At 37.7% G+C, this 23,505-nt stretch overlaps 1 protein-coding gene across 5 annotated transcripts in view; it reads left to right on the forward strand.

Annotated features, from left to right (window-relative positions):
- scaper (S-phase cyclin A-associated protein in the ER) overlaps nt 1-23,505 on the forward strand; it is a 140,767-nt gene that overhangs the window by 33,851 nt on the left and 83,411 nt on the right. For all 5 annotated transcript variants that reach the window (XM_065292114.2, XM_065292115.2, XM_065292118.2 and 2 more), the window contains 6 exons: nt 2,136-2,291; nt 2,503-2,645; nt 3,049-3,130; nt 5,435-5,587; nt 9,940-10,047; nt 19,470-19,606. In XM_065292114.2, the coding sequence (XP_065148186.1) occupies nt 2,136-2,291; nt 2,503-2,645; nt 3,049-3,130; nt 5,435-5,587; nt 9,940-10,047; nt 19,470-19,606 (779 nt within the window). The remainder of the gene's footprint in view (nt 1-2,135; nt 2,292-2,502; nt 2,646-3,048; nt 3,131-5,434; nt 5,588-9,939; nt 10,048-19,469; nt 19,607-23,505) is intronic.

Genomic DNA, 23,505 nt, shown 5'->3' on the forward strand with positions numbered 1-23,505 from the left:
ATTTTCAGAATGTCATTTTTACTATATTTATTTAACGTTTTAATTAACACTGAACATTTTGTTAACATTCCAGCAGACATAATAGAGCATTTTTACGTCTGGATAGCTATCTGATTTGTTAAAACAGTACAATTTACATTCGACCACATAAATTAATCTTGCCTAAATGGTTATTAAACCATTCTTCTATTCTCGCACAAAATGCAATTACACTATTCATTATTACTCTGCCTTAAGAAACTTCCAAAGACGCTTAAGCCCGGGGTATAGTCTGTTTTTAAATGCACAGCCTACAACCAACAGTAAATACAAGGTACGCTTAAAAAAAATGTATTTAACTGCATTTAGTTACGATTTGGCAAGTTATACATTTACTAGCACAGTGCAGCTTGTAATTGCCAAAGTGAATGTCGTTCTCAGAAGAAGGAATGCTAAATATTGGATGCAGGCACTAGCAGCAAGCGCATTACGATGACGTCGAGCCTCATACTGTTTATGGTAAAGACAATGTCAGCTGATACAGCTAGACGATCAGTCATGTGGGTTTAGTGTTCGCTACATCAGAATTTTATTCGGCAAATGCGTTTCCATCTCCCATTATTTGCATTTAATCTTTGTCGGATAATTAAAAACCACCTTAAGTGAGCTTAAAAACGTTTTTGCGAATAAGGGATTTAGAATTTTGGCGTTTCTTATGCAATACTTCAAAATGCGCATAAAATCAGTGTGATAAAACCCAGTTTGGTAAAAATTATCCGGCCGAAAAAAGCAAAAAACTAATTTTCGGCGTTCGGCCAAACAAGTGCACTGCAAAAAAATTTCTTTCTTACTTAGTATGTTTGTCTTGTTTTTAGTAAAATATCTAAAAATTCTTAAATTAAGATGATTATTTTCTTGGTGAGCAAAATGACCTAGAAAAATAAGTCTAGTTTTTACACAAAAAATATAAAATGTAAGCGTTTTTTTTTTGTGTGTAAAACAAGCAAAAAAATTGCTAATGGAATAAGAAAACATTTCTCGAATTAAGTGTTTATGAAAAAAGTAAATTTAATACAAGAACATTTTTTTATTCCATTGGCATATTTTTTTGCTTGTTTTAAGCACTAATATACTTTTATACGTTTATATTTTTTGTCTAAAAACTTACTTTCCTAGGTCAATTTGCTCATCAAAAAAATACATCTTTATTTAAGAATTGTTATATATTTTTACTGAAAACAAGAAAAAAAGAAAAGATTTTTTTGCAGTGTACTTGTTTGACCTAACGCTGAAATTTTTTTTTGGCTATTTTAATCCAGATAATTTTGGTTGCCGAACATTCGGTGCATCCCTAATCTTCAGTATAGTCACCCATTAAGTTTGTAAAGATGCACTCTTGTCATTTTATCAAGCAAATTCTTGAGGTCTCACCCTGAGATCATAAGTAAACCGTATTGAAGGAGTTCACATCTTTTCTGGATTTGTTTCTTTAAATAGTCCAAGACATATTTAGTAAATTAAATGTTATTTTTATAACGAAAGAAACAAAGTTGTTTCCATAATTTTATTAACATCTACTAAACCTTACGGGGCGTATACACCAAACGCAAATACAACGATTTGTTGTAAATTTACATACAAAGTTAATGCAAAGACGCTAATAGACGCAAACTCAAGTGTAGTGATGGGAATGATGCGAATTGGGATTCGCGATTGCCACGAAAACATTCAATATTCGCAAATATTTGCATGACACAAAGTTAAATCCTGCGAGTAATCTAGAGCAGGGAACGCGATGCTTCAGGTTTGGTGTGTACACCGCATTAGACAATTTAAGCCTACACTAACCGATTCAAAAGGTTTGTAAGGTCAAGAAAAACATTTCACACAAGTAACCCTAAACGTTTGTTAGTGTAAACAATACAAGTTAACCAGCTTATTAACAGTACGCTATTACTTTTCTAAGCAATCACACTTAGCCACTATGTCACTTCGGTTTTAAATAAATGACAATAAAATCGGCAAAGCAGTCCCAAATCACTAATGTTAAAGAAAACAACTACGTTCTCTCACAATGGTGTAAATTTTAGCACAGACATCTTGTTCATCTCATATTTGGAATAATCTCAGAATCTCAATCTTGATGATTTGTGTAGGTAAATGAGATCGCTTTTATCAACACTCTCGAAGCACAGAATAAGAGGCATGATGTGCTGGCTAAGCTAAACGAATACGAACAACGACTCAATGAGCTACAGGAGGAACGTCAGCGGAGACAGGAGGAAAAACAGGCCAGGGATGAAGCCGTCCAGGTACAGATATAAATTTTTATTTGGTCTCTAATAACAATTCTATTCAAATGTATTTACTAGCGCTTTTCAAAATGCATTTTGTTTTAAAGCTGCCTTACAGAAAATGCATGTTTATACTACAGTAACAACTTCCTTTTCTGGCATAAGTTATAGTTAAGTAACATCCTTATTCTCACATTAGATAACTCACACATCTTATTTGTCTGTTCAGGAGCGCAAGCGGGCTCTGGAAGCGGAGCGGCAGGCCCGTGTGGAGGAGCTTCTGATGAGGAGGCGAGAACAGGAGGCGAGAATCGAACAGCAGCGGCAAGAAAAGGAGCGAGCGAGGGAAGATGCTGCGCGGGAGAGAGCCAGGTTAGTGTCGTGATGCCCTCCCTAACGGGTCTGCAATCTGATTCAGTGAAATTCAAGGAAAAATGCAACAGTCACCTGGGAATTAAGGCTTTTTAAACTTTATTAGTGCAGTGTGTTTATGTGTGTAAGCTAAATAAATATATACTATATGTAATTTTTTCACAAAAGAATGTTAAAAAAGACAGTGCCAGACATGTTTTGATGTTGGGTCGAAGTGTACAACAGCTTAAAAAGTTCTTGCAGGTGAAGTTTAAAGGTTTACTTAGTGAATCAAGTTTATTGGCACATTTTTTCATTTAATTATTGGTAGGGCATTGCTAAGCATTTGCTAGGGTTTCTGGTTGGTGTGCTTTGGTGTTTTCTGTATTACATGTTTCATCTAATTTTTACACAAACAACGTAGAGACCGTGAAGAGCGTCTGGCTGCTCTCAGTGCAGCTCAACAGGAGGCCATGGAGGAACTACAGAAAAAAATCCAGATGAAGGTAAACTACAAACATATTGTAGGTCATCAAATTCTGATAAATAATACTCTCAATGTTTGATGCACTTCTGGCAGAATCCAACAAAGATTCAGATTTTGACAGATTCAGTATAGATTCAGATAGATTTAACATAGATTTCAAAAGATTTCAAATAGATTAATTATAGAATCAGACTATAAATTGAATCGGTGTAGATTCAAATAGATTTCCGACAGATTCGGTGTAGATTCGAATAGATGTCCGACAGATTCGGTGTAGATTCGAATAGATGTCCGACAGATTCGGTGTAGATTCGAATAGGTCCCTGACAGGTTCGCCCTAGATCCGGATAAGGGATGTTAACCGATGACCGTTTGACCGATGGTTGACCGTATCAACGTTAACCGGTCAAAGTTGTCGGTTGTCGGTTAAAAAAAGGGATCTGTAAATTAGGCTATTATAGACAGTGGACTAAACCCTACTACAGTTAGTCATCAGTTAGTCATATTTTTGTGTGAAGTGAACAAATCCCTCCAGTTTTTCATAACTGGTCTGTTTGTACTTTATAAACCAATAAAAAAACATTTGGCGCGAGGTCACTGCTTTTGGTTTCGCATGCTCACAAGGTTTGCGAAAAGTAAATGGTACAGGCTATTTTTTGATAAATTCCTTTATTCGAATAGTAAATAAAATACAGCAATTTTGGTTGTGTTCCAAATGATTAACATTTATGTCTTTTAGGCTAACAGTAAAGTGCAGAGTAAGTTTTGTTTCTGTAAATCCTCAGCAATGATTTTTACCACTTTATTAATTTTTGCTTTGTAGAAAGCATTTCTTTAAAGTGAATTTCGTTTTGTATACATTGTATCTTAATTTTAATAAATGTTTCATCAACCAAATGCATGTATTTAATAAATAAAAAGCAAATATAGCAGAGTATATAATTACCGGTCCGTGCATGAAGGCGCCGGCACGTCGCGTTCACTTGCATTGCATTGTTAATTAGAATGCACCTCATCATAAATAAATAAAACTCAGCGTAGGCCTATATGCCTCATACAAGCATTAAATATCTTTGCTGCATTTGTTCTAGAACAAAAACAGTGTGAGACCTGCTTTGGCCGGTGCGTCTTTTACACATTCTGAAGGTGTCCGTTTAATCCATTGGTTTTATCGTGTTGCAGTCTATTAGGCAACATTCCGCATAAGATGGGTTTAGATTTGGAAATACATTACATCTATATTTCAGTGGTAACAGAAAAGGTGATGATGATCATCCTATGTCTTTATTATTACTACCCCAAACTAAAGTGCAGTCTCTTCTAAGCTGTCATTTTATCAAATGAGCCACGGCAATTTTCAAATGAGCTTCACAAACGCCTTTATTTTCAAGTTCAACGCGATCACCTAGTACCTAAACTATTTCGAAACTAAGCACGGCGCCGCGTTTGCGGGACTTATGTTTCGCGCTGTAGGGGATTTAAAAAGTATTGTGAGGTCTCTGTGTGTGTGTGAGCCGGAGGCAGAGCGCAGAGAGATGCGAGTTGCGAAATTGCAGGCGCGGCTCGAAATGGCTGTTATTTTAAATAGCATAGCATATTTTAAACTAATAGGCCTATCGGTTAACCGGTTTCAACCGGCTAATGAGGCTCGGTGGCCGGTCAAGAAAATTTTTCGTTTTCGCCATCCCTAATCCGGATAGGTCCCTGACAGGTTCGCCCTAGATCCGGATAGGTCCCTGACAGGTTCGCCCTAGATCCGGATTGGTCCCTGACAGGTTCGCCCTAGATCCGGACAGGTCCCTGACCGGTTTACGGTAGACTCTGCAGATCCCTGACCGGTTTGCCGTAGACTCGGACAGATCCCTGACTGTTTCACCGTAGACTCTGATAGATCCCTGACTGGTGCAACATGGATAAGGAAAGATTCAGGACAGATTCAGAAAAGATTCAGATAGATTTAACATATATTTCTAGATTGACTCAGTATAGATTTAGATTGATTCCAGATGCAACATTTTTTGTGTAGATTTAAAAAAGATTCGGATTCCAGATAGATTTGGATAGAGTATACATCGCTTCCATAGAGATTCAATATTGATTCACATAGATTCAAAAATAGGTGTGATCGACAGCGGTGCACAGACCGACAGGTGAATGATGTCAACATGGTTTTGGATAGGTTTCATATAGATTCATATTCCAGATTGATGTAACATAGATTTGGATAGAGTATATGTAGCTTTCATAAATTTTAGATAGATTCAACATAGATTAAAAGAGATTTAACTTTGTCAACATGCTTTTTTGCTTTGTTTTTGTGCAGCATGATGAGAGCAGCCGTAGACACATGGAACAGATCGAGCAGAGGAAAGAGAAGGCAGCTGAGCTGAGCAGCGGCAGACACGCTAACACAGACTACGCACCCAAACTCACACCTTACGAACGGAAGAAACAATGCTCGCTCTGTAACGTTGTGGTAAGTAAAGAATCGAATCCTGCACCATTAGCAGTAACAAGAACTGCAAAAAAATTGATTTTCCACACAGGTTTCCCCAAACACTTCTTCCACCCCATGTCTGTCATTCAGGCAGTCCCGCCTCTAACTCGCACCATTGGTTGAGCCAGAGGTTGACACATCGGGCTGCTCAAACAAACACGGCAATGTTTGGAAAGCATCGTAGAGCCACAGTGTTTACACTCTTCTGTAAGCCAGCCTGCGAATGGCTTACTTTATAGTTGACTTTACACATTAACCGGTGATGTGCTGCCAAACGTAGGAACATTTGGGGTGCGATACATTTCCTCCAGTCACGCCATCCCTGGAGCCGAATGCTGTGATGATGCACAATTTAGCCTTTGTTACTTGCCGTGTACATAAGTACACAAAATGCCAGAACACTAAGGTGATCTGGAGGATTTTCATAAAGAATGAGAATTTAACAGCATTAATTAAGCATGAACTCCAGGCGGAGATTAATAGCTGGGCATAATTATGTTTTTTAAACCACAGGCAACAAATCTTTAAGCGACCGCATTTATCTTCGACCCGCTTGACTTTTTTTTTTAAAGCAGCTGGGGCCAGACACCTTGGAGCTTCAAGCTGACATCAGATTAAGCTCAGAGAATGAAATCTTGTTAAAAATGTCAGATGACCTTGGCCAGGCTCTGACACCAGAGATCAACCCTGGGTCAGCAAGAAGCACTCTAGTTAATGATATTATACACAGACTACCGTGTGGGCTCGACTCCAGGACTCGATGCAGGAGACAAACAACACGAGCATCCAGATACTGGTGTCCTCACCTGGCACAGGAGAAAAGCGAGTTCGGTTTAATTCTGCAGTGGACGTTCTGCGCAATGATTTCGTGCATAGCAAACCTTGTAAGGTGCTTATTACAGAATAAGAAACTTGAGGTTAAATGGTTTAGTGTTTTGATTAAAGGCATAATGGTGAAAATTCACAGGAATTTTGGGGTTCCAACCCACAACCTTCTGTTATCAGCTTAGATCTTTGAAGAAAAGAAAAATTGGTCATTATTAACTCCTTCTCATGTCATTCTAAACTTGTGCAAAGGATATGTTTACTTATTTTAAAAGCATACATCAGGTTTATTTCAATGCACAGTGTATTTATGTTAATTTTATGCAATAAAAAATTACATTTGCACAATTTTTATAAAAGTTAGGACAGAATGGACCTGAAAATGTCAAATGGTGTAACCACCAATTGCACCAAAGAATAAGAAATATTAAATATTTTATCCACCTTGATGGTATGTAAGCGAAATCATCAAAATAATCATTTTAAAATATTATTTTATTAGTTATTTATGAATGTAAATTTTAATGCATTTTTGTAATATTTGTCCGAACATATGCTGAAAACATCTCTGTTTGCTAAATAATCTTTGACAAATGATTGTAAAAAAATGTATGTAAAAATCATACTAAACTAGATGATTATATTTTATTCCATATAATTTTTGTAATTATACTATTTACATTTTAATGAAAAAAATACTAGTTACACCAATTGACAGAGACCGGTTACACTGCATTGAATTTTTGCAATTATCCCCCAAATATTCTTTCAAAATTAAAATAAAAACAGAAATTTTAGACTTGGTCCTCAAAAAAGAGAATGTGTGCAAGAAATCAGCAAATTTATTTTGAAATTTTAACCCTTTTCATTTAATTTATCCATACGGACACAAAATAATTAACGTCACGTCATTTACCCTTATTTGTTTTGCTGCTGTTTCCGATACAGCTAAAGTATGCAGTGACTAGAGACTGACTTTAAAGTCCCCATGAAATCAAATGTTTTCCCCTTTAATACAATTTTTTTTAAATCACAAAACCAGTTATAACCAAGGTTGGAATCTGAGGGTGCAAAAAATCAAAATATTTAGAAAATCGCCTGTTTTTTAGCATGAAAACCACAATTATTTTTGGCATAAAAGAAAAATGTATCATTTCGACCCATGCAATTAGTATTGTGGCTATTGCTACAAATATACGTGTGACTTAAAACTGGTTTTGTGGTCCAGGGTCACATATATGAACTGGTTTGATCCCAAACGCATATAAAAAAATTCCATATAAAAGATATAAGATTCAAAACATAGTTTTTGTGTTTAAAGGGACACTCAACTTTTTTTGAAAATATGCTCATTTTCCAGCTCCCCTAGAGTTCAACATTTGATTTTTACCGTTTTGAAATCCATTCAGCTGATCTCCGGCTCTGTCGCTAACACTTTTAGCATAGCTTAGCATAATCCATTTAATCTGACCATTAGCATTGCCAAAAAATGACCAGAGAGTTCTGATATTTTTTCTGTTTAAAACTTGACTCTTATGTAGTTACATTGTGTACTAAAACAGACTGAAAATTAAAAGTTGCAATTTTCTTGGCAGATATGGCTAGGAACTATACTCTCATTCTGACGTAATAATCAAGGACTTTGCTAATGTAACATGTGTAGCAGGCGCAATAATATTACACAGCAGCTGAAAATAGTGTTCTTGGTAACTTTCAATAGCAGGAGACTCTTTTCGGGCACTGCATTATATCATTGCGCCTCCTGCAGCCATGTTACGGCAGCAAAGTCCTTGACTATTAAGCCAGAATAAGAGCATAGTTCCTAGACATATCTGCCTAGAAAGTCGCAACTTTTAATTTTCTGTCAGTCTTAGTACACAATGTAACTACAGAAGAGTCTAGTTTTAAATAGGAAAAATATCGAAACTCTTTGGTATTTTTTTAGGTGCAATGCTAATGGTCTAATCAGATTCAATAGATTATGCTAAGCTATGCTAAAAGTGCTAGCACCAGACCCGGAGATCAGCTGAATGGATTCCATTCTATTTTCAAAAAAGTGGAGTGTCCCTTTAAAGTCTAATCTTACACTTTAGCTTCTTCTCAAATTTCATGTCTAATCAAATGCTCTCTAGATGCTGAAGCATAATGCCCCCTATATTATATAAGAACCTGAGCATGAAATCAGACACTTGCTAATACAGTTACTAGTTTTTATATATGGCGAAGTGCACTGTGTGCCGTATGTAAGAAATGAAAAAGATTCAGACAGTGTAAGTATGCTTTCCATTGGGGTGAATGAAGTCCATTATTGCTTCAGTGTCACATAAGCTGCTTTTTATTCTTTGATAACAGTTTATATTATTTCTAAGTCAGGACTCTATTAGACTCCGTTTTTATGCAACTGTGGCGTTATCACAAGCTGCCAAATGTGACTTTGCCAAAAACGAAAATTTTGATTATTTAAAAAGGGGGAGGGGCTTTTTTTATAGTTTTGCACTTACTTCCTGTTTCAGGCGTCACCACATCAAATAATGCTGCACATTCCAGTGCACTTCAGTGGGTCTTTAAAAAAAGACAAATATGTAGCATAAATGTAAACCATACGTGCTATAGATCATACGATAGCTGTGTGATGAAAACCCCTGTGGCGTAGCTCTCAAATCTCAATCGTGCTTTGATTTGCAGTGTCACGTTCTGTTACAAAACACTCGAGAACCGGTGTCCGTTAGTATCATTGATGTTTAACCTCTTGAAACTTTAATTTTGGAAAGTGTATACAAGAAAATTTATTTGGGAGCCATGGAGAAGGTGAAGGTTGTTATTAAATTATGGATTTCTCATAAAAATATGAAATGATATAAGTTTGAATAAATGACTGAATTTATTCAAGAATAGTAAATTATTCTTGAACCACCCCAAACTTATTCACTTTACAGTCACCACATCACACCAACTTGCTGACACTTGCAGAAGTTCATTTGTCTCCCCTGCGGGGTTCAAACCTACAACCGTTCAGTTACCAGCCCAGATCCTTAATTGTCGCAATCCTCCAATTTCCCAAGAACAGAAGCATTACATGAATAATGAGGGCATTTTGTGGAGGCGGAGTCATTATGTTTTCACATGACCTCTTGTGTTTTTGGGACAGTTGTTCTTCACTACAAAGTCAAGAGGTGACATTGGAGCTAACTGTCAACAGTGCCCCAGGTGCCGACACGTTCAAAACAGAGTCGTCGATGCGTTTCGGTCGCTTTAGTTAAAGTTATTCGGCGTCAAGTTCTGATTTTCAAACTGTTATGAGATGTGTCTGTCAGCTTTGCAGATGTCAGTCAGGATCAAGGATCATATTAAGCTTTGAAAAGACGGAACATATGTTTCGACACCTGAGAACTGTCAGGCCGTGAATGATGCTGTAACGTATTGTGAGGTGGATGTGTATATCTCAAGCCCTCTGCTTTTTCTTCAGCCGTTCCCCTTTAAGTGACCGGTGACCTTTGTGTTTGTAGATCACCTCTGAAGTCCACCTGTTCAGTCACATTAAGGGGAAGGGGCACCAGCAGGCGGTTCGAGACAGCAGCAGCATTCAGGGGCGGGAGCTCTCTGATGAGGAGGTGGTAAGTTTCCAAACCCAAAAAATAATTACACTTTACATTGATGGAACAAGGGAAGGGGTTCACAAACACCCAGGGGTTTATAATGGAACTGCAGAGGGATTTTGATATGGCATATAATTAGTTTTAGGGTTGTCAAATGATTTATTGCAATTAATCGGAATTAATCGCATACAAAATTAAAGTTTGTGTATGCATAATATGTGTATGTACTGCGCTTTATTATTATGTAAATATAAATACACAAACATTCTTGTATATATTTAATAAACATTTTTATATAAATGTATATGTTTTATATTAAACATAATAATTACACACAGTGTACACACATAAATAATGATGCATACATAAGCTTTTATTTTGTATGCGATTAATCGCGATTTAATCACATACAAAATAAAAATTTGTTTGCATTTTAACTAAACGCAGTACATACAGATATATTACGTACATAAATAAACATTCTTGTATATATTTAAGAAATGTGTGCGTGCGTGTGTGTGTTTATATTTTTTATATATTTTATATTGTACCAAATAATTATTCACAGTACACACACATGATGCATACACAAGCTTTAATTTTGTATGTGATTAATCACGATTAATCATATACAAAATGAAAGTTTTTGTATGCATGGTGTATGTGTGTGTACTGTGACTTATATATATTTTATATTACACATTATTATTACACACAGTACACACACACATAAATAATGATGCATACACACACAAGTTTTTATTTTGTATGCAATTGATGGTGATTAATCACATGCAAAACGAAAGTTTGTTTGCATAATACTAAAACGCAGTACATACAGATATATTATGTATATATAAATACACAAACACTCTTGTATACATTTAAGAAACATTTACGTGTGTGTGTGTTTATATTTTTATACATTTTATATTATACTTAATAATTATATACAGTACACACAAATAAATGATGCATACACAAGCTTTAATTTTGTATGGGATTAATCGCGATTAATCACATACAAAATAATTGTTTGGTATGGATAATATATGTGTGTGTACTGCGTTTAATTATTATGTATATGTAAATGCACAAACCTCCTTGTATATATTTAAGAAAAATTTGTGTTTATATTTTATATCATACATAATAAATACACATAGTGCACACAAACACATTATACATACACAAACTTGTATTTTGTATGCGATTAATCACGATTAATCGTTTACATATTATATTACTTATTAAATTTTTGTTTTTTGTTTAAGACATCCAAGTAATTCAATTACTTATGTTTACCTCAGGTAAATAGGCTATAGAGGTTAAACTGACAAAAAAGTTTGCCATAAATCTTTTAACACAATTCACAAGTCAAGTGATACCCATAAAAAACCCTGTAAGTGAGCGTTCCAGTGTTTCCTGCTGACACACAAACACCCACAGGCACAGCAAGCACATGTTCAAGTGCATCTTTTATGGGAAGCCTCTCATTTTACGATTTTTATGATATTTTTGATGTCCTCTCAAGAGGCTCAGCGCAAACTTTCCCCATTTTGGTGGATTTGTGGGACTGTGTAAAATGCTACGACAGAATGAACACTAATAGAGTTTGTGTATACAACATAAGGTGAGCTCACCCTCATCTACAGGCTCGACGGAGTGCATTTTTCCCGTTAAACGCTGGGATCTCTCTCCGCAATACGAGATTGGCTTTCACACTGGGCTTCTTTGTACGGCTGACAACTGTTGGTGCTATATGCTGCACCTTTGGCCCCTGAACCTCCTTCATTTGAACCTTTTTTCAGTGAGTAATATTTAAACCCCCACTGCCACCTCTAAATCATTAGCTTTGGCTCAGGCCACCCATTTCTCTGCCTGACAGCGTGATAAACACACAGCGGGTCGCTGTGCCGTGTCTCGCAACAACACGACACGTCAGGTGCAGCTAGCTTAATGAGTCCTGTCTAAACTGTGAAGCTTGATGTATTAAATGGAATTAACCGGACTACTTTTTAAATAACTTACAATCGCCTCACATAAAAATAAGGAAGTAGTAGTTTACCTGTGATTTATATGACACAATGTTTAACAGTCAGCGAAATTCAAGAAATAAGATACTTTGGCATGTTCGCACTGTAAATTCGTCACTGAGTTAATTACTGCGCCTGTGTTTCCTATTGGAAAAGAACATGTTTTGTACAGTCTATAAGCAAAATGTGTAAAAAAAAATTCAATTTGTTCTCAGATAAATGCATTTTAAGAAAACCCTACTGCAGTACTCTTTGTTTGGATATAGTCTTGCTACAGATGCCACAGAGCTCCTTATTTATGTCCGTGCTCATTTTGGTGTGCAGTATTTCATTCACGCAACCGCCAACTATTTTCCAGTCGGCACTTCCATAATTCTTGCCGTTATGAAAGATTTTTAATTAAAACCAAGATGGTTGGCTGAACCGTGCAGAGGTCACAACATAGTTTTTCAGCAGAAGCGAGCCCGACTGTCCTTCTATTTAGTCATATTTCGCTATTTTAAGGACTCTGGAGTTAAATTGAAAATGCTGCGATTATCAACAGCCATGGATCAATGTGGCTGTAGGACATTCAGATTGCCTTTTGGACTCTATTCTCCTTTATTGGTTGTCATCTGTTCGGGTTTAGTGTAATATATCGGCAGCTCCAGACACCTAGTTTTTGACATATCACAGTTTTATTTATCTTTGACCTTTGACGCTGGTTTTTAGTTAAATATCTTGCAGCTTTTCAGCACTTGTCATACGTTCTTTGTGCCGTGGTCTTCATGTGGGAGATGTGGGCACAGATTAGGGTTGTGCCGATAGACTAATAGCATCGTGTATCGACAATCATCAGACATATCGCTAATAGCGGTCTTTCATGACGATAAACAACGATAGTTATTATTATCATCATCATCATCATCATCATAGTTTCACATTAACATGCGTATTGCATGCTTTTCCTCGCATGAGAGGGTTTGTGGGTTTCACTTTGCATCAGAGAGCTTGTAATGCGCACGGATTCCTTCTGGCACGCATGTGGAGTCAAAGTGCGCGAATGCGCGCAGCATGAACTCCTCCTAGCACCTGAACTTGTAATACGCATGGCTCTGACATTTGCTTACACTACAGAGGTTGTTAGGCACGCAGAGGGTTAAAACCAGCAAGTTTGTTGTTCCCATTCCCTGGCACACAGGACATTTTAGAGCACCTGGACTTGATGCAGATGGATTAATGGCATCAGTTTTATGAAGGTTGTGGTCATGACAGTGTCCCCCTTGCTTCTATTTTGTCCACCAATCAAGTGACTTATCATAAATATGTAAAAATAAATAAAAGAGTAAACTACTGGCATGCCCCCAGAAACTCTTGTGTATCGGCGATCTCACAGGCTGACGATAGGATGATCTCTTAATTGGGCATATCGCCCAACACTTGATCATATCCTCTATCTTCATGTCTAAAAGAGAATTTGGGGGAATTAGCATGTTTAACTTTTTCCACTGTCATTGCAGCGCTTTTATATTTTAAACTTAAAGGGTAACTCCACTTTTTTTGAAAATAAATATGCTCATTTTCCAGCTTCCCCTAGAGTTAAACATTTGATTTTTACCATTTTGGAATCCATTCAGTCGATCTTTTGGTCCGGCGGTAACACTTTTAGCATAACTTAGCATTATCCATTTAATCTGATTAGACCATTAGCATCGTGCTCAAAAATAGCCAAAGGTTTCGATATTTTTCCTATTTAAAACTTGACCCTTCTGTAGTTACTTATGTACTAAGACTACGGAAAAATAAAAATTGCGATTTTTTTTTTTTTTTTTTTTTTTTTTTTTTTTTTTTTTTTTTTTTTTTAGCAGATATGGCTAGGAACTATACTCTCATTCCGGCATAATAATCAAGGACTTTGCTGTCGTACCATGGCTGCAGCATGCGCAATGATGTTACGCAGCGCCTGAAAATAGTAGCAGGGGACTATTTTTAGGCACTGCGTAATATCATTGCGCCTGTTGCAGCCATGGATGTTTTAGCGCCATGCTAATGGTCTAATTAGATTCAATGGATTATGCTAAGCTATGCTAAAAGTGGTAGCGCCAGACCCTGAGATCAGTGGATTCCAAAACTATAAAAATTAAATGTTTAACTCTAGGGGAGCTGGAAAATGAACATATTTAAAAAAAATCCCTTTCCCTTTAAAAGTTGTAATTTGTACCTGGACAGGTGAGTGCATAAATTTTTTGAGCAGAGCTGTTAGGGTCGGCAGTTGCACAAAACAAACAAAAATTGTAAAGAAAACAGTCAGGGCTAAACACACCCATCAGCAAATATTAAGAATCTACAAAAAGATGCATTTTGTAAAGAGAATAAATAACTACTACAGGGCTTGACATAAAGCTTTGTCATGTTGTTGTCCTATGACATTTCAGCCATGTCAATTTGGTTATACCTGACTGAACAAAATAAAGATTTTTTTTACATTTTGAAGTTACTTGTCCGGTCCGGCAAGTAAAATTCTTTCTCACTCGCCCATCCAAAACAGTCACTTGTCTCGGACAAGTGGACAACCATTAATGTCAAGCCCTGCAATACAAGACGTTGTTTCTTCAAAAAAGAAACTCTCTGAATGACCAGATAATGTGACACGATGTTATTTATGACATCTATCGTATAGTGATATGGGATGATATAGTCATGATGTAATGATGATTCCCGCAAAGGATACACAACTGTGGTTATGTGTGTGTGGATGGATGGGTTGGCAACCTTATATCTCCTGTCTTTATATTGTACCTGGATGACAAACAGCTGTCTGTTTAACATCGAGAGGGGGGCAAACTTTGGCGGCTCTTTTGTGTTATACAAAAGAGTGGCGGATGGGTCCCCTCCATGGCCCCTGAGCACCAGCAGAGGTGTGATGTTGTGAGTGGTCTCTCATTACGTCCCACTGAAAGCTCTGTGGGTTTTTTTTCATGGCGTCCTAGCTCACGGGCTGGTCTCTCTCTTTCTTTTTATATCTCTATATCGCGTCTACATTTCTCGCCGTCCTGCGTTTATTGTCCCCATGTGGATTGAGACATCTGTCCATCACCTGTCTATCGAATTTGATAGGTCGTCATATGCTACATTGCATCAAGCTTATTATCATGCCGCCTGTAGAAGAGAAGGGTATTGTTGTTTTACTAGGCAGTTAGATGTAAGATTTCGGCATGCAAATGATTAAACGGGCAAAATATGCCATAAAATTTATCTACTGACTTGCAGTATTTGGGTTACAGTGTGTTGTTCGTTTTGAGTGGTTGTTATCTGGGAATATTAAACCTGCAAATGTCACGACTGGCCAATCAGAATCTAACGAGCCTTGTAATAAAAATAGTCCATACATTTTTACAAACTTGTGTCCAAAACATTGTTTGTGAAGTCAATCTACGTAATGGTTTACCTCACTTCGGTTGACCTGACGTTACGGGTTTAGGACAGGCCCTGATCCCCACAGATCTGTATTTTGCCGCTCCCCTCTCCTCCAAACCCCTCTTTGATATAATCTCAAGATGGTGCACGTCTTTGAGGTGTTATAGAAACAATCCCATTAAGTGAAAGCCAGGCAAACTGGATCGCCTTTCAGAGAGATTACTCAACAGATGCCTCTCTGGCCACAAGGAGGCAATGGTTATGACTGCGGGGCTCGACTCTTGGTCCCGAGGGACGCGGGGGATGGCCCTTCGACGTGCGCACAATCGCTCACCCATTTGAAACGCTATATGATGCAAATGTACAGATTTCAGACAGGGGTCTGTGAGGTAACTTGTCACATTTGTCTTAAACTAATTCATTAGGGACAGGTGTCAAGCATTCAGAGCTGTCAGTGCCTTGGTCGTTTAACTTTGCTTTTTTATTGTTTAGCGTGTTGAAGGTCCTTGAATGAACAGTGGTCTGAAGAAGAGCTGGTGGAAGAAAATAGATGGATGATGTAAAATTCTCTTTGAGGCGTTTTAAAGGAATGCTCAACTTTTTTTGAAAATACGCTCATTTTCCAGCTCCCCTAGAGTTAAACATTTGATTTTTACCGTTTTGGAATCCATTCAGCTGATCTCCGGGTCTGGCTGTATCACTTTTAGCATAACTTAGCATAATCCATTGAATCTGATTAGACCATTAGCATCGCACTAAAAAATAACCAGAGAGTTTCAATATTTTTCTTATTTAAAACTTGACTCTTCTGTAATTACATTCTAAATAATTAATAGAAAATTAAAAGTTGTGATTTTCCAGGCAGATATGGCTAGGGCTTTACTCTTATTCTGGTATAATAATCAAGGACTTTGCTGACGTAACATGGCTGCAGGAGGCGCAATGATATTACGCATCAGCCGAAAATAGAACCCTTAGTAACTTTCAATGGCAGGGGACTATTTTCGGGCAGTGCAAAATATCACTACGCCTGCTGCAACCATGTTACAGCAGCAAAGTCCTTGATTATTACGCCAGAATGAGAGTATAGTTTTTAGCGCGATGCTAAAGGTCTAATCAGATTCAATTGATTTTGCTAAGCTATGCTAAAAGCGGTACCGCCAGACCCGGAGATCGGCTGAATGTATTCCAAAAAAGGTAAAAACCAAATGTTTAACTCTAGGGGAGCCTGAAAATGAGCATATTTTCAAATAAAGTGGAATGTCCCTTTAAAACTGATAACTCGGATCATGCAACATATTGGATCATTTCTTGGAAGCAGGAAGATGTAGTGTTGCACTTTCAAACACCACCATTTAAATCTCTATGATGTTGAAATCACAGATTTTTGCTTGGTAGAGATTTTGAATACGTCACTTGTTCAGTGCCCTGCTCGACCCATGATGATATAACTTCCAAGAGGATGTATTTTGTCTCGTCAGAGCTGCGCTCGCATTTTTCAACTTCTTGCCGAAAGCTCCAGAATCAACCTTACAAGTTTTTGGCACGCGTCCTTTAGCACACTGAAGTATCGACGCGATGCGGGAACTCTTATCTCTCTCACCCAATGCTTCCATCCTCAGAGGTGCCGGATGACAGGATAATTGGATAATTGCTTTCTGGCACATGCATCACGTCGTCCACAATCGAGTTACATCCGTCTTTCTTCCCATGGAAAATCGACATCATCAGAAAGAGACGGAAAGCAATACCTCTCTCCCCTCAGCGCTTCCTCTGCCCTAATGCCAGCAGCGGGTGGAAAAGATGCCTCCGTAATTGCTGAGCACAATACCTGGCCCTAGGACGAAGAGTTTAACACCTGGGCTTTCAATGGAAAGGGTTCTGCTTTACATCCTTGTGTGGGAGTTGAAGCTCAGCCTTTGGACATGTGCTAAGTGGAGGTGTTCTTCAGGAGATGTTTCATCTCATACAGTTCGTTCTGACACGGTCACGTGTCTTCATTGCATTGTCCTGTATATATGTCTGGCTTTGTAACCTGGAGGTGTCTTAAGTGGTTTACTGGTTTAATATTTTGTCCTTATTATGGTTTGGAGATGCCGTTTTTGCACATGGTTGACTGCACTCCTCTCTCTGCCCCCAAGTTTTGCAGACTTGATGTGTGAGTTTTTAAACTATCGGGGGTAACACTTTATTTTACAGTGCTTTTGTTACGCGTTAAGTATATTATGTATAATGACATGCACCTAATCCTGTCCCTAACCCTATATTAATTGCATGTTGTTAAATATAAGTACTTTTTAGCCTACTTTAATGTATCATTTCACTGTAATAGTGACCCTTTAAATTAAAGTGTCTAAACCATTGTGTCTAACATAAGTTAATGCACATTGAACTAACATAAAGAATTGTTTTTCGTATTAAAGGGGACATTTCATGAAAATCTGACTTTTTTTCATGTTTAAGTGTTATAATTGGGTCCCCAGTGCTTGTATCAACCTAAAAAATGTGTAAAAGATCAACTCAGTTACTTCGTTTTGGTAAACCATTCTCCGCAAACATTTTTAGAAAATAGGTAATTGAAATCTTGCTCCCCTTGTGATGTCAGAAGGAGATAATTCCGCCCCTTAATCTGCACTATCCAACCATGACACTGTCATTTAGTTTAGAAATAAACTCATTTGCATATAAATGTACACATCACTCAAAAATGGCAAATTTTTTGCTCACACCACCTACAAAGTGGCGATTTTAACATGTTGTAATAAATTATCTATATGATATTTTAAGCTAAAACTTTACAGACGTACTCCTGGGACACCAAAGATTTATTTGACTTTGTTAAAAAGTCTTGTGAAATGCCCCCTTTAACTAACTTGAAAAAAGATTAAAGGCGGGGTGCATGATTAAAAAAACACTTTGGAAAAGTGGGTCGGGCCGAGTACCAAAACACATTTGTAGCCAATCAGCAGTAAGGGGCGTGCCTACTAGCCGACATCGTTGCCTGGGTTGTGAATGTGTGGGGCGGTTGTATCAGCAGAGCGTCCAGATTCTATTGGGGTAGGGGCGTGTTTGTTCAGGTGATTTCAAATATCAACATTGGCTTTCAGAGATCATGTAACCCACCTTTAAAAGTATTTTGCTTATTGTTAGTTCATATTAGATAACGCTTTAAAGTTGCAGTGTGTAAATTTTAGCGGCATCTAGTGGTTAGGTTGCAAATTGCAACCAACGGCTCAGTCCACCGCTCACCTCTCACTTTTGAAACACATAGAGAAGCTACGGTAGCTGCCACTGGACAAAGTAAAAAAGTTTGTTAAGGGCTTCTGTAGAAACATTCCAGCACAAAATGGCGACTTCCATGTAAGGGAACCCTCGGTGTATGTAAATAAAAACGTCTCATTCTAAGGTAATAAACGCATAACGGTTCATTATGAAAGGTCTTTATACACCTCTGATAATTTAGTTTTGTATATTATTTTGCATTTCTGTCAAGAGATCCTTTTAAAAATTACACACTGCACCTTTAAAGGTATTGTTCATCCTAAAAAGAAAATTATCCCATGATTTACTCACCCTCAAGCCATCCTAAATGTATATTATTATATTTTTCAGAAAATCACAATTGGAGTTATAGTAGAAAATGTCCTGGCTGTTCCAAGATTTATAATGGTAGTAAGTGGTGCTTTTGATTTGAAGCCCAAAAAAGTCCATCCATCCTTAACCGAAGTAATCCACATGGCTCCAGTGGGTGATTAAATGGGCAATCGGTGTGCTTTTGTTAGAAAAATATCAATATTTAAAACTTCACATACTAAAATAACTACTTTGTCGGCCTTTAAATCAAAAGCACCATTTACAACCATTGTAAAGCTTGCAACAACCAGAACATTTTGTAATATTATTCCGATTGTGTTCGTCTGAAAAAAGATAATCGTATACATCAGAGATGGCGTGAGGGTGAGTAAATCATTGGGTAGTTCTCTCATTTTATTTTTTATTGTTCAACAGGAACACCTGTCTTTGAAGAAATACATTGTTGACATAGTGACGGACAGCAGTGTGCCCATCGACAACGCCAAAGATGGAGAAGAGAGGCAGAAAGCTCGGAAAAAGGCCAAGAAACTGCGAGCTCGCATGAACTCAAGGTGATGCATCCTCTTTTTTCTCTCTGCTCTTTATCTCTATCCGTCTCTCCCTCTGTGTGGCTAAAGGGAGGTGTTGCTGCCCGTGAGCGCTTTATGAGTGACAAGGAGATGGAGAGCAGAGGCTGTGTGCATCCCGGCTGTCGGCACGGCAACACTGATGAGCTTAATTTATGGCCACTCTCTGTGATTGGGGAGGAAAAAGTGAGAATCGATCTGTTAGGCCCTCCCCTTCCCCCCTCCCCACTTTCACCTGTTAAGAGCTTTTCTCCTAATTGGTTGCCACCACGCTGCCAAAACCGAAGGTTTCACCAGTGTACAATAGTATGTTAAAGTATGTGTAAAGCATGCCTGTTTTTCTCTCTTCCAACTATTGATTTTTAAATAAAGTATCAAAGAAAATCAATAGCAATCAACAAATAGGAGGGAACGCGTTTCCGTGTCAGATCCCAGACCTGGCCGCTATCAATTTTACCTCCTGTCACAACCATTTGGCGTGTATGTGTGTGTCTCGCTGTATTAGAGTGAATGTGGTAGGGTTGTTTGTCAATGAAGTGGAAGATGAAATTAACAGCAGATGGGATGATATGAGCTAATTTTATTTATACGTTCATAAAGATTCAGGGAATCTTATCACTTCAGGATTGTGTTTTAATCTATGGGCTTTTTCTTTAATAGATGATTGAGAGTTGAATAACCTTATGAATGGGGGAAGAAATTTAAATATAAATTTTACTCTGAATTAAATATTTGTAATTGATTCAGCTTGAAATATGTATGTGAAATCTTTTGAAAGGTTTGATTGGAATATTGTTGCCAAATATTCTGTCCCATAACATTGTTATCAGATCTTCTGACCTGATTTGCATAATACCTTTGACCTGTGACGTGGATTTCTGTTTTACCCTAATAATTTTAATACAGGCCCTGAATAGATGGTGAGAACATGAGCAAACAAGTTATGCTACTGAGCGACTTCATTAAACATTATTACTTTGTAGTTAACTATCTTATACCTCTCGCTCTCTCACGCACATGCACGCGCACACATTAACATGCTGGTTTCTGTTTTATGGCAACCTTTAATGAACGTAATGACTTTTATACTGTACAAACTGTATATTTATACCCTAACCCAAATCATAAACCTAACCCTTACAGCAAACATTCTGCATTATTACATTTTCAAATTAAGATAATTTAGTTTGATATATAAGCTATGGTCCCCACTAGGTAAAAAATTACTGGGATTACCATATGGACACACACACACAAACACACACATATATATGTGTGATTTTAAATAGTCTTTTAGCGATTTTAAATAGTCTTTTAGGATCATAATTAAGTCCATGTCACACAATATGATCTCAGTTTCCATCAATGTCAGACTCTACGAGTTTTAAGACTTAAAAAAATCAGACGCAAGATAACAAACGCGTCCGCAGTTTTACGTCATCGACCGATGATGGCTAAAACGCACGCTGAAGCGAAGGCTAACAAACCGAAACAACATCTACCATTCATTTTAATCATGACTTGTCTCGAGCATAAAAACAAGAAAAAACGAAGTAGATGAGTACCTGGGATTTGAATTTCCAGCGCGATTTTTCTCCAGGCTGCTTAATTTTTATCCTATCAGGGTACAGTGGCGATGACACATTGTACAAACACTCTTTATTGTTTCCATAACTCCACAAGTTTCTGCTCCTGCTGTACCGTCTACCTGGCTCTTTTTTTACATTTGTCTGCGTTGATTTGTTGTTGTCACCGCACTAATTGCGTCATCGGGTTCTGTGCTTCTATTGGTTATTGAGCTGCTGGTTGTCGTAGGGAGATGTCACACAGCAGGATTGTGTCTCAAAATTTCTGACACTGCCAGAATTTTGTCGGAGGATAATCACAACAGTCATTAATCGATCAAAGACGGCAGATTTTAGCCTGGGATTCCAGAAATCGTTTAGGATTTCAAAATTTGTCCCAGACAGCTAAATCCTGGCTGAAATCTCACAGTGTGCACCGGGCTTAAAAGCCAATGTTGATATTTGAAATCACCTAAACAAACACGCCCCTACCCCAATAGAATCTGGACCTTCTTTTGATAGAACCGTCCCACACATACGCAACCCAGGCAACGATGCCGGTTAGTAGACATGTCCCTTATTGCAAGTGTGTTTTGGTACTCAGCCTGACTCCCTTTTCCAAAGTGTTTTTCAAAAATCATGCACTCCGCCTTTAAGTTAATTCACAATATATTTACTGCAATCTCTAGGCTCAAGGAAAATTAAACAACGGATATATTAATCAAAATGTACAATTTACAAAACTTTTTTAATATATCAAATAAATCTTTGGTGTCCCCAGAGTACGTATGTGGAGTTTAGCTATTATAGCATGTTAAAATGGACACTTTGTAGGTGTGAGGACATGGTTGGATAGGGCAGATTAAGGGGCGGTATTATCCCCTTCTGACATCACAGGGGAGCCAAATTTCTATAAACAATTTTTTCACATGCTTGCAGAGAATGCTTTACCAAAACTAAGGTACTGGGCTGATCTTTTTCACATTTTCTTTGTTGATAGAAGCACTGGTGACCCAATTATAACACTTAAACATGAAAAAAGTCAGATTTTCATGATATGTCCCCTTTAACAATTGGTAAAAAAGTCCATGAGAGTCCATGTCTGGTCATTTCGGATATTGTTTTAAAAATTAGGATTGTGTGTTTTTGATAGTTTTGCATTGTGATACAAGTGTATATTAGCGTGATGTTCGTTATTTCCCTATGGCATTTGAGATCGTTGGATGTGGTTTATGACTTCAGACTTAACAAACGGATAAACCAAATGATTTTTGGACGGATTATACGTTCATCAAATGGTTTCTGTTTAAATCTGCTATATCCCAGCGTAACAGAAATATTACATTGTTGACTGAATCCGTTAAACATCACAATGACTTGGCAGCAAAGTCACGTGCATGTCAAGTGAAAGAGCTTTTTATCAGGTTAAAGGACGTTTCCGGAATATACTAACATATTTACTGAATTTGTTAACTTTTTACCTTTTTCAGAAAGGAGATTTTTTTTTTGTAGAGCTTTTTGCATGTCTTTCGAGAGTTTTGCGGTGAAATACAGTCAAATTTGTAAAATACTAATGAAATGTCTAAAGTGAGATTTGTAAAAATAAGGCATTTTAATCACTGACTAACCTTTTAATTGCCATTTAAAGTGAAATTATTGAACCTAAACATAAGAGCCTGATAAAAATGCTCATTTACAAGAAAACATGTCAGACGCACTTGTACATACTCCTCATATGTACACACACACACACTCGTTTTAATTTTAAGTGCACTTTATTGGACTATTGGCATAACAATTTTACATCAAATTGCCAAAGCAGTTCCATACCAATACACAAAGCAATGCAAAACAACATACTTGAATTAGCTAGGGAAAGCGGAAATACTCTGTCTGATGTCTACTAAATGTCTCTCTCTCTCTAAACGCAACCGAGAGGAGACCGGCAGTCTGCGCTGCTTCTGAGCTCATTAATGTAGAGGTAGCACAGAGGGCAGAAAACGGCTCTGAGCTTTGGCTGAGAGAGTGACAGCATGAGCCTCTTCTGTTCTCCGTCACTCCAGCGTTGAGCCCCACAGCATTCGCACAGTGAGGGAAAAGCGGGCGAGAAGGAAAGAATGAAAAAGAGAGAACAGGCGCTACACGCCCATAAATCACGACCGCCTACAGCCCCAGCTCGCTGAGGTTGGCGGCTCCACCGTGGGGTGGAAATGAGCCGTTTTATAGGAGCACAGCGTGGTGTTTGTAAAATGTTAGAGAGCTTTTCACAGGCCTCCCAGGTTGTTCTGTCCCCGGGTGTCATTGTTAAGCCGGTTCGGT

This window comes from Paramisgurnus dabryanus, chromosome 23 (assembly GCF_030506205.2).
Source record: "Paramisgurnus dabryanus chromosome 23, PD_genome_1.1, whole genome shotgun sequence".
In the NCBI taxonomy this organism is placed as follows: domain Eukaryota; kingdom Metazoa; phylum Chordata; class Actinopteri; order Cypriniformes; family Cobitidae; genus Paramisgurnus; species Paramisgurnus dabryanus.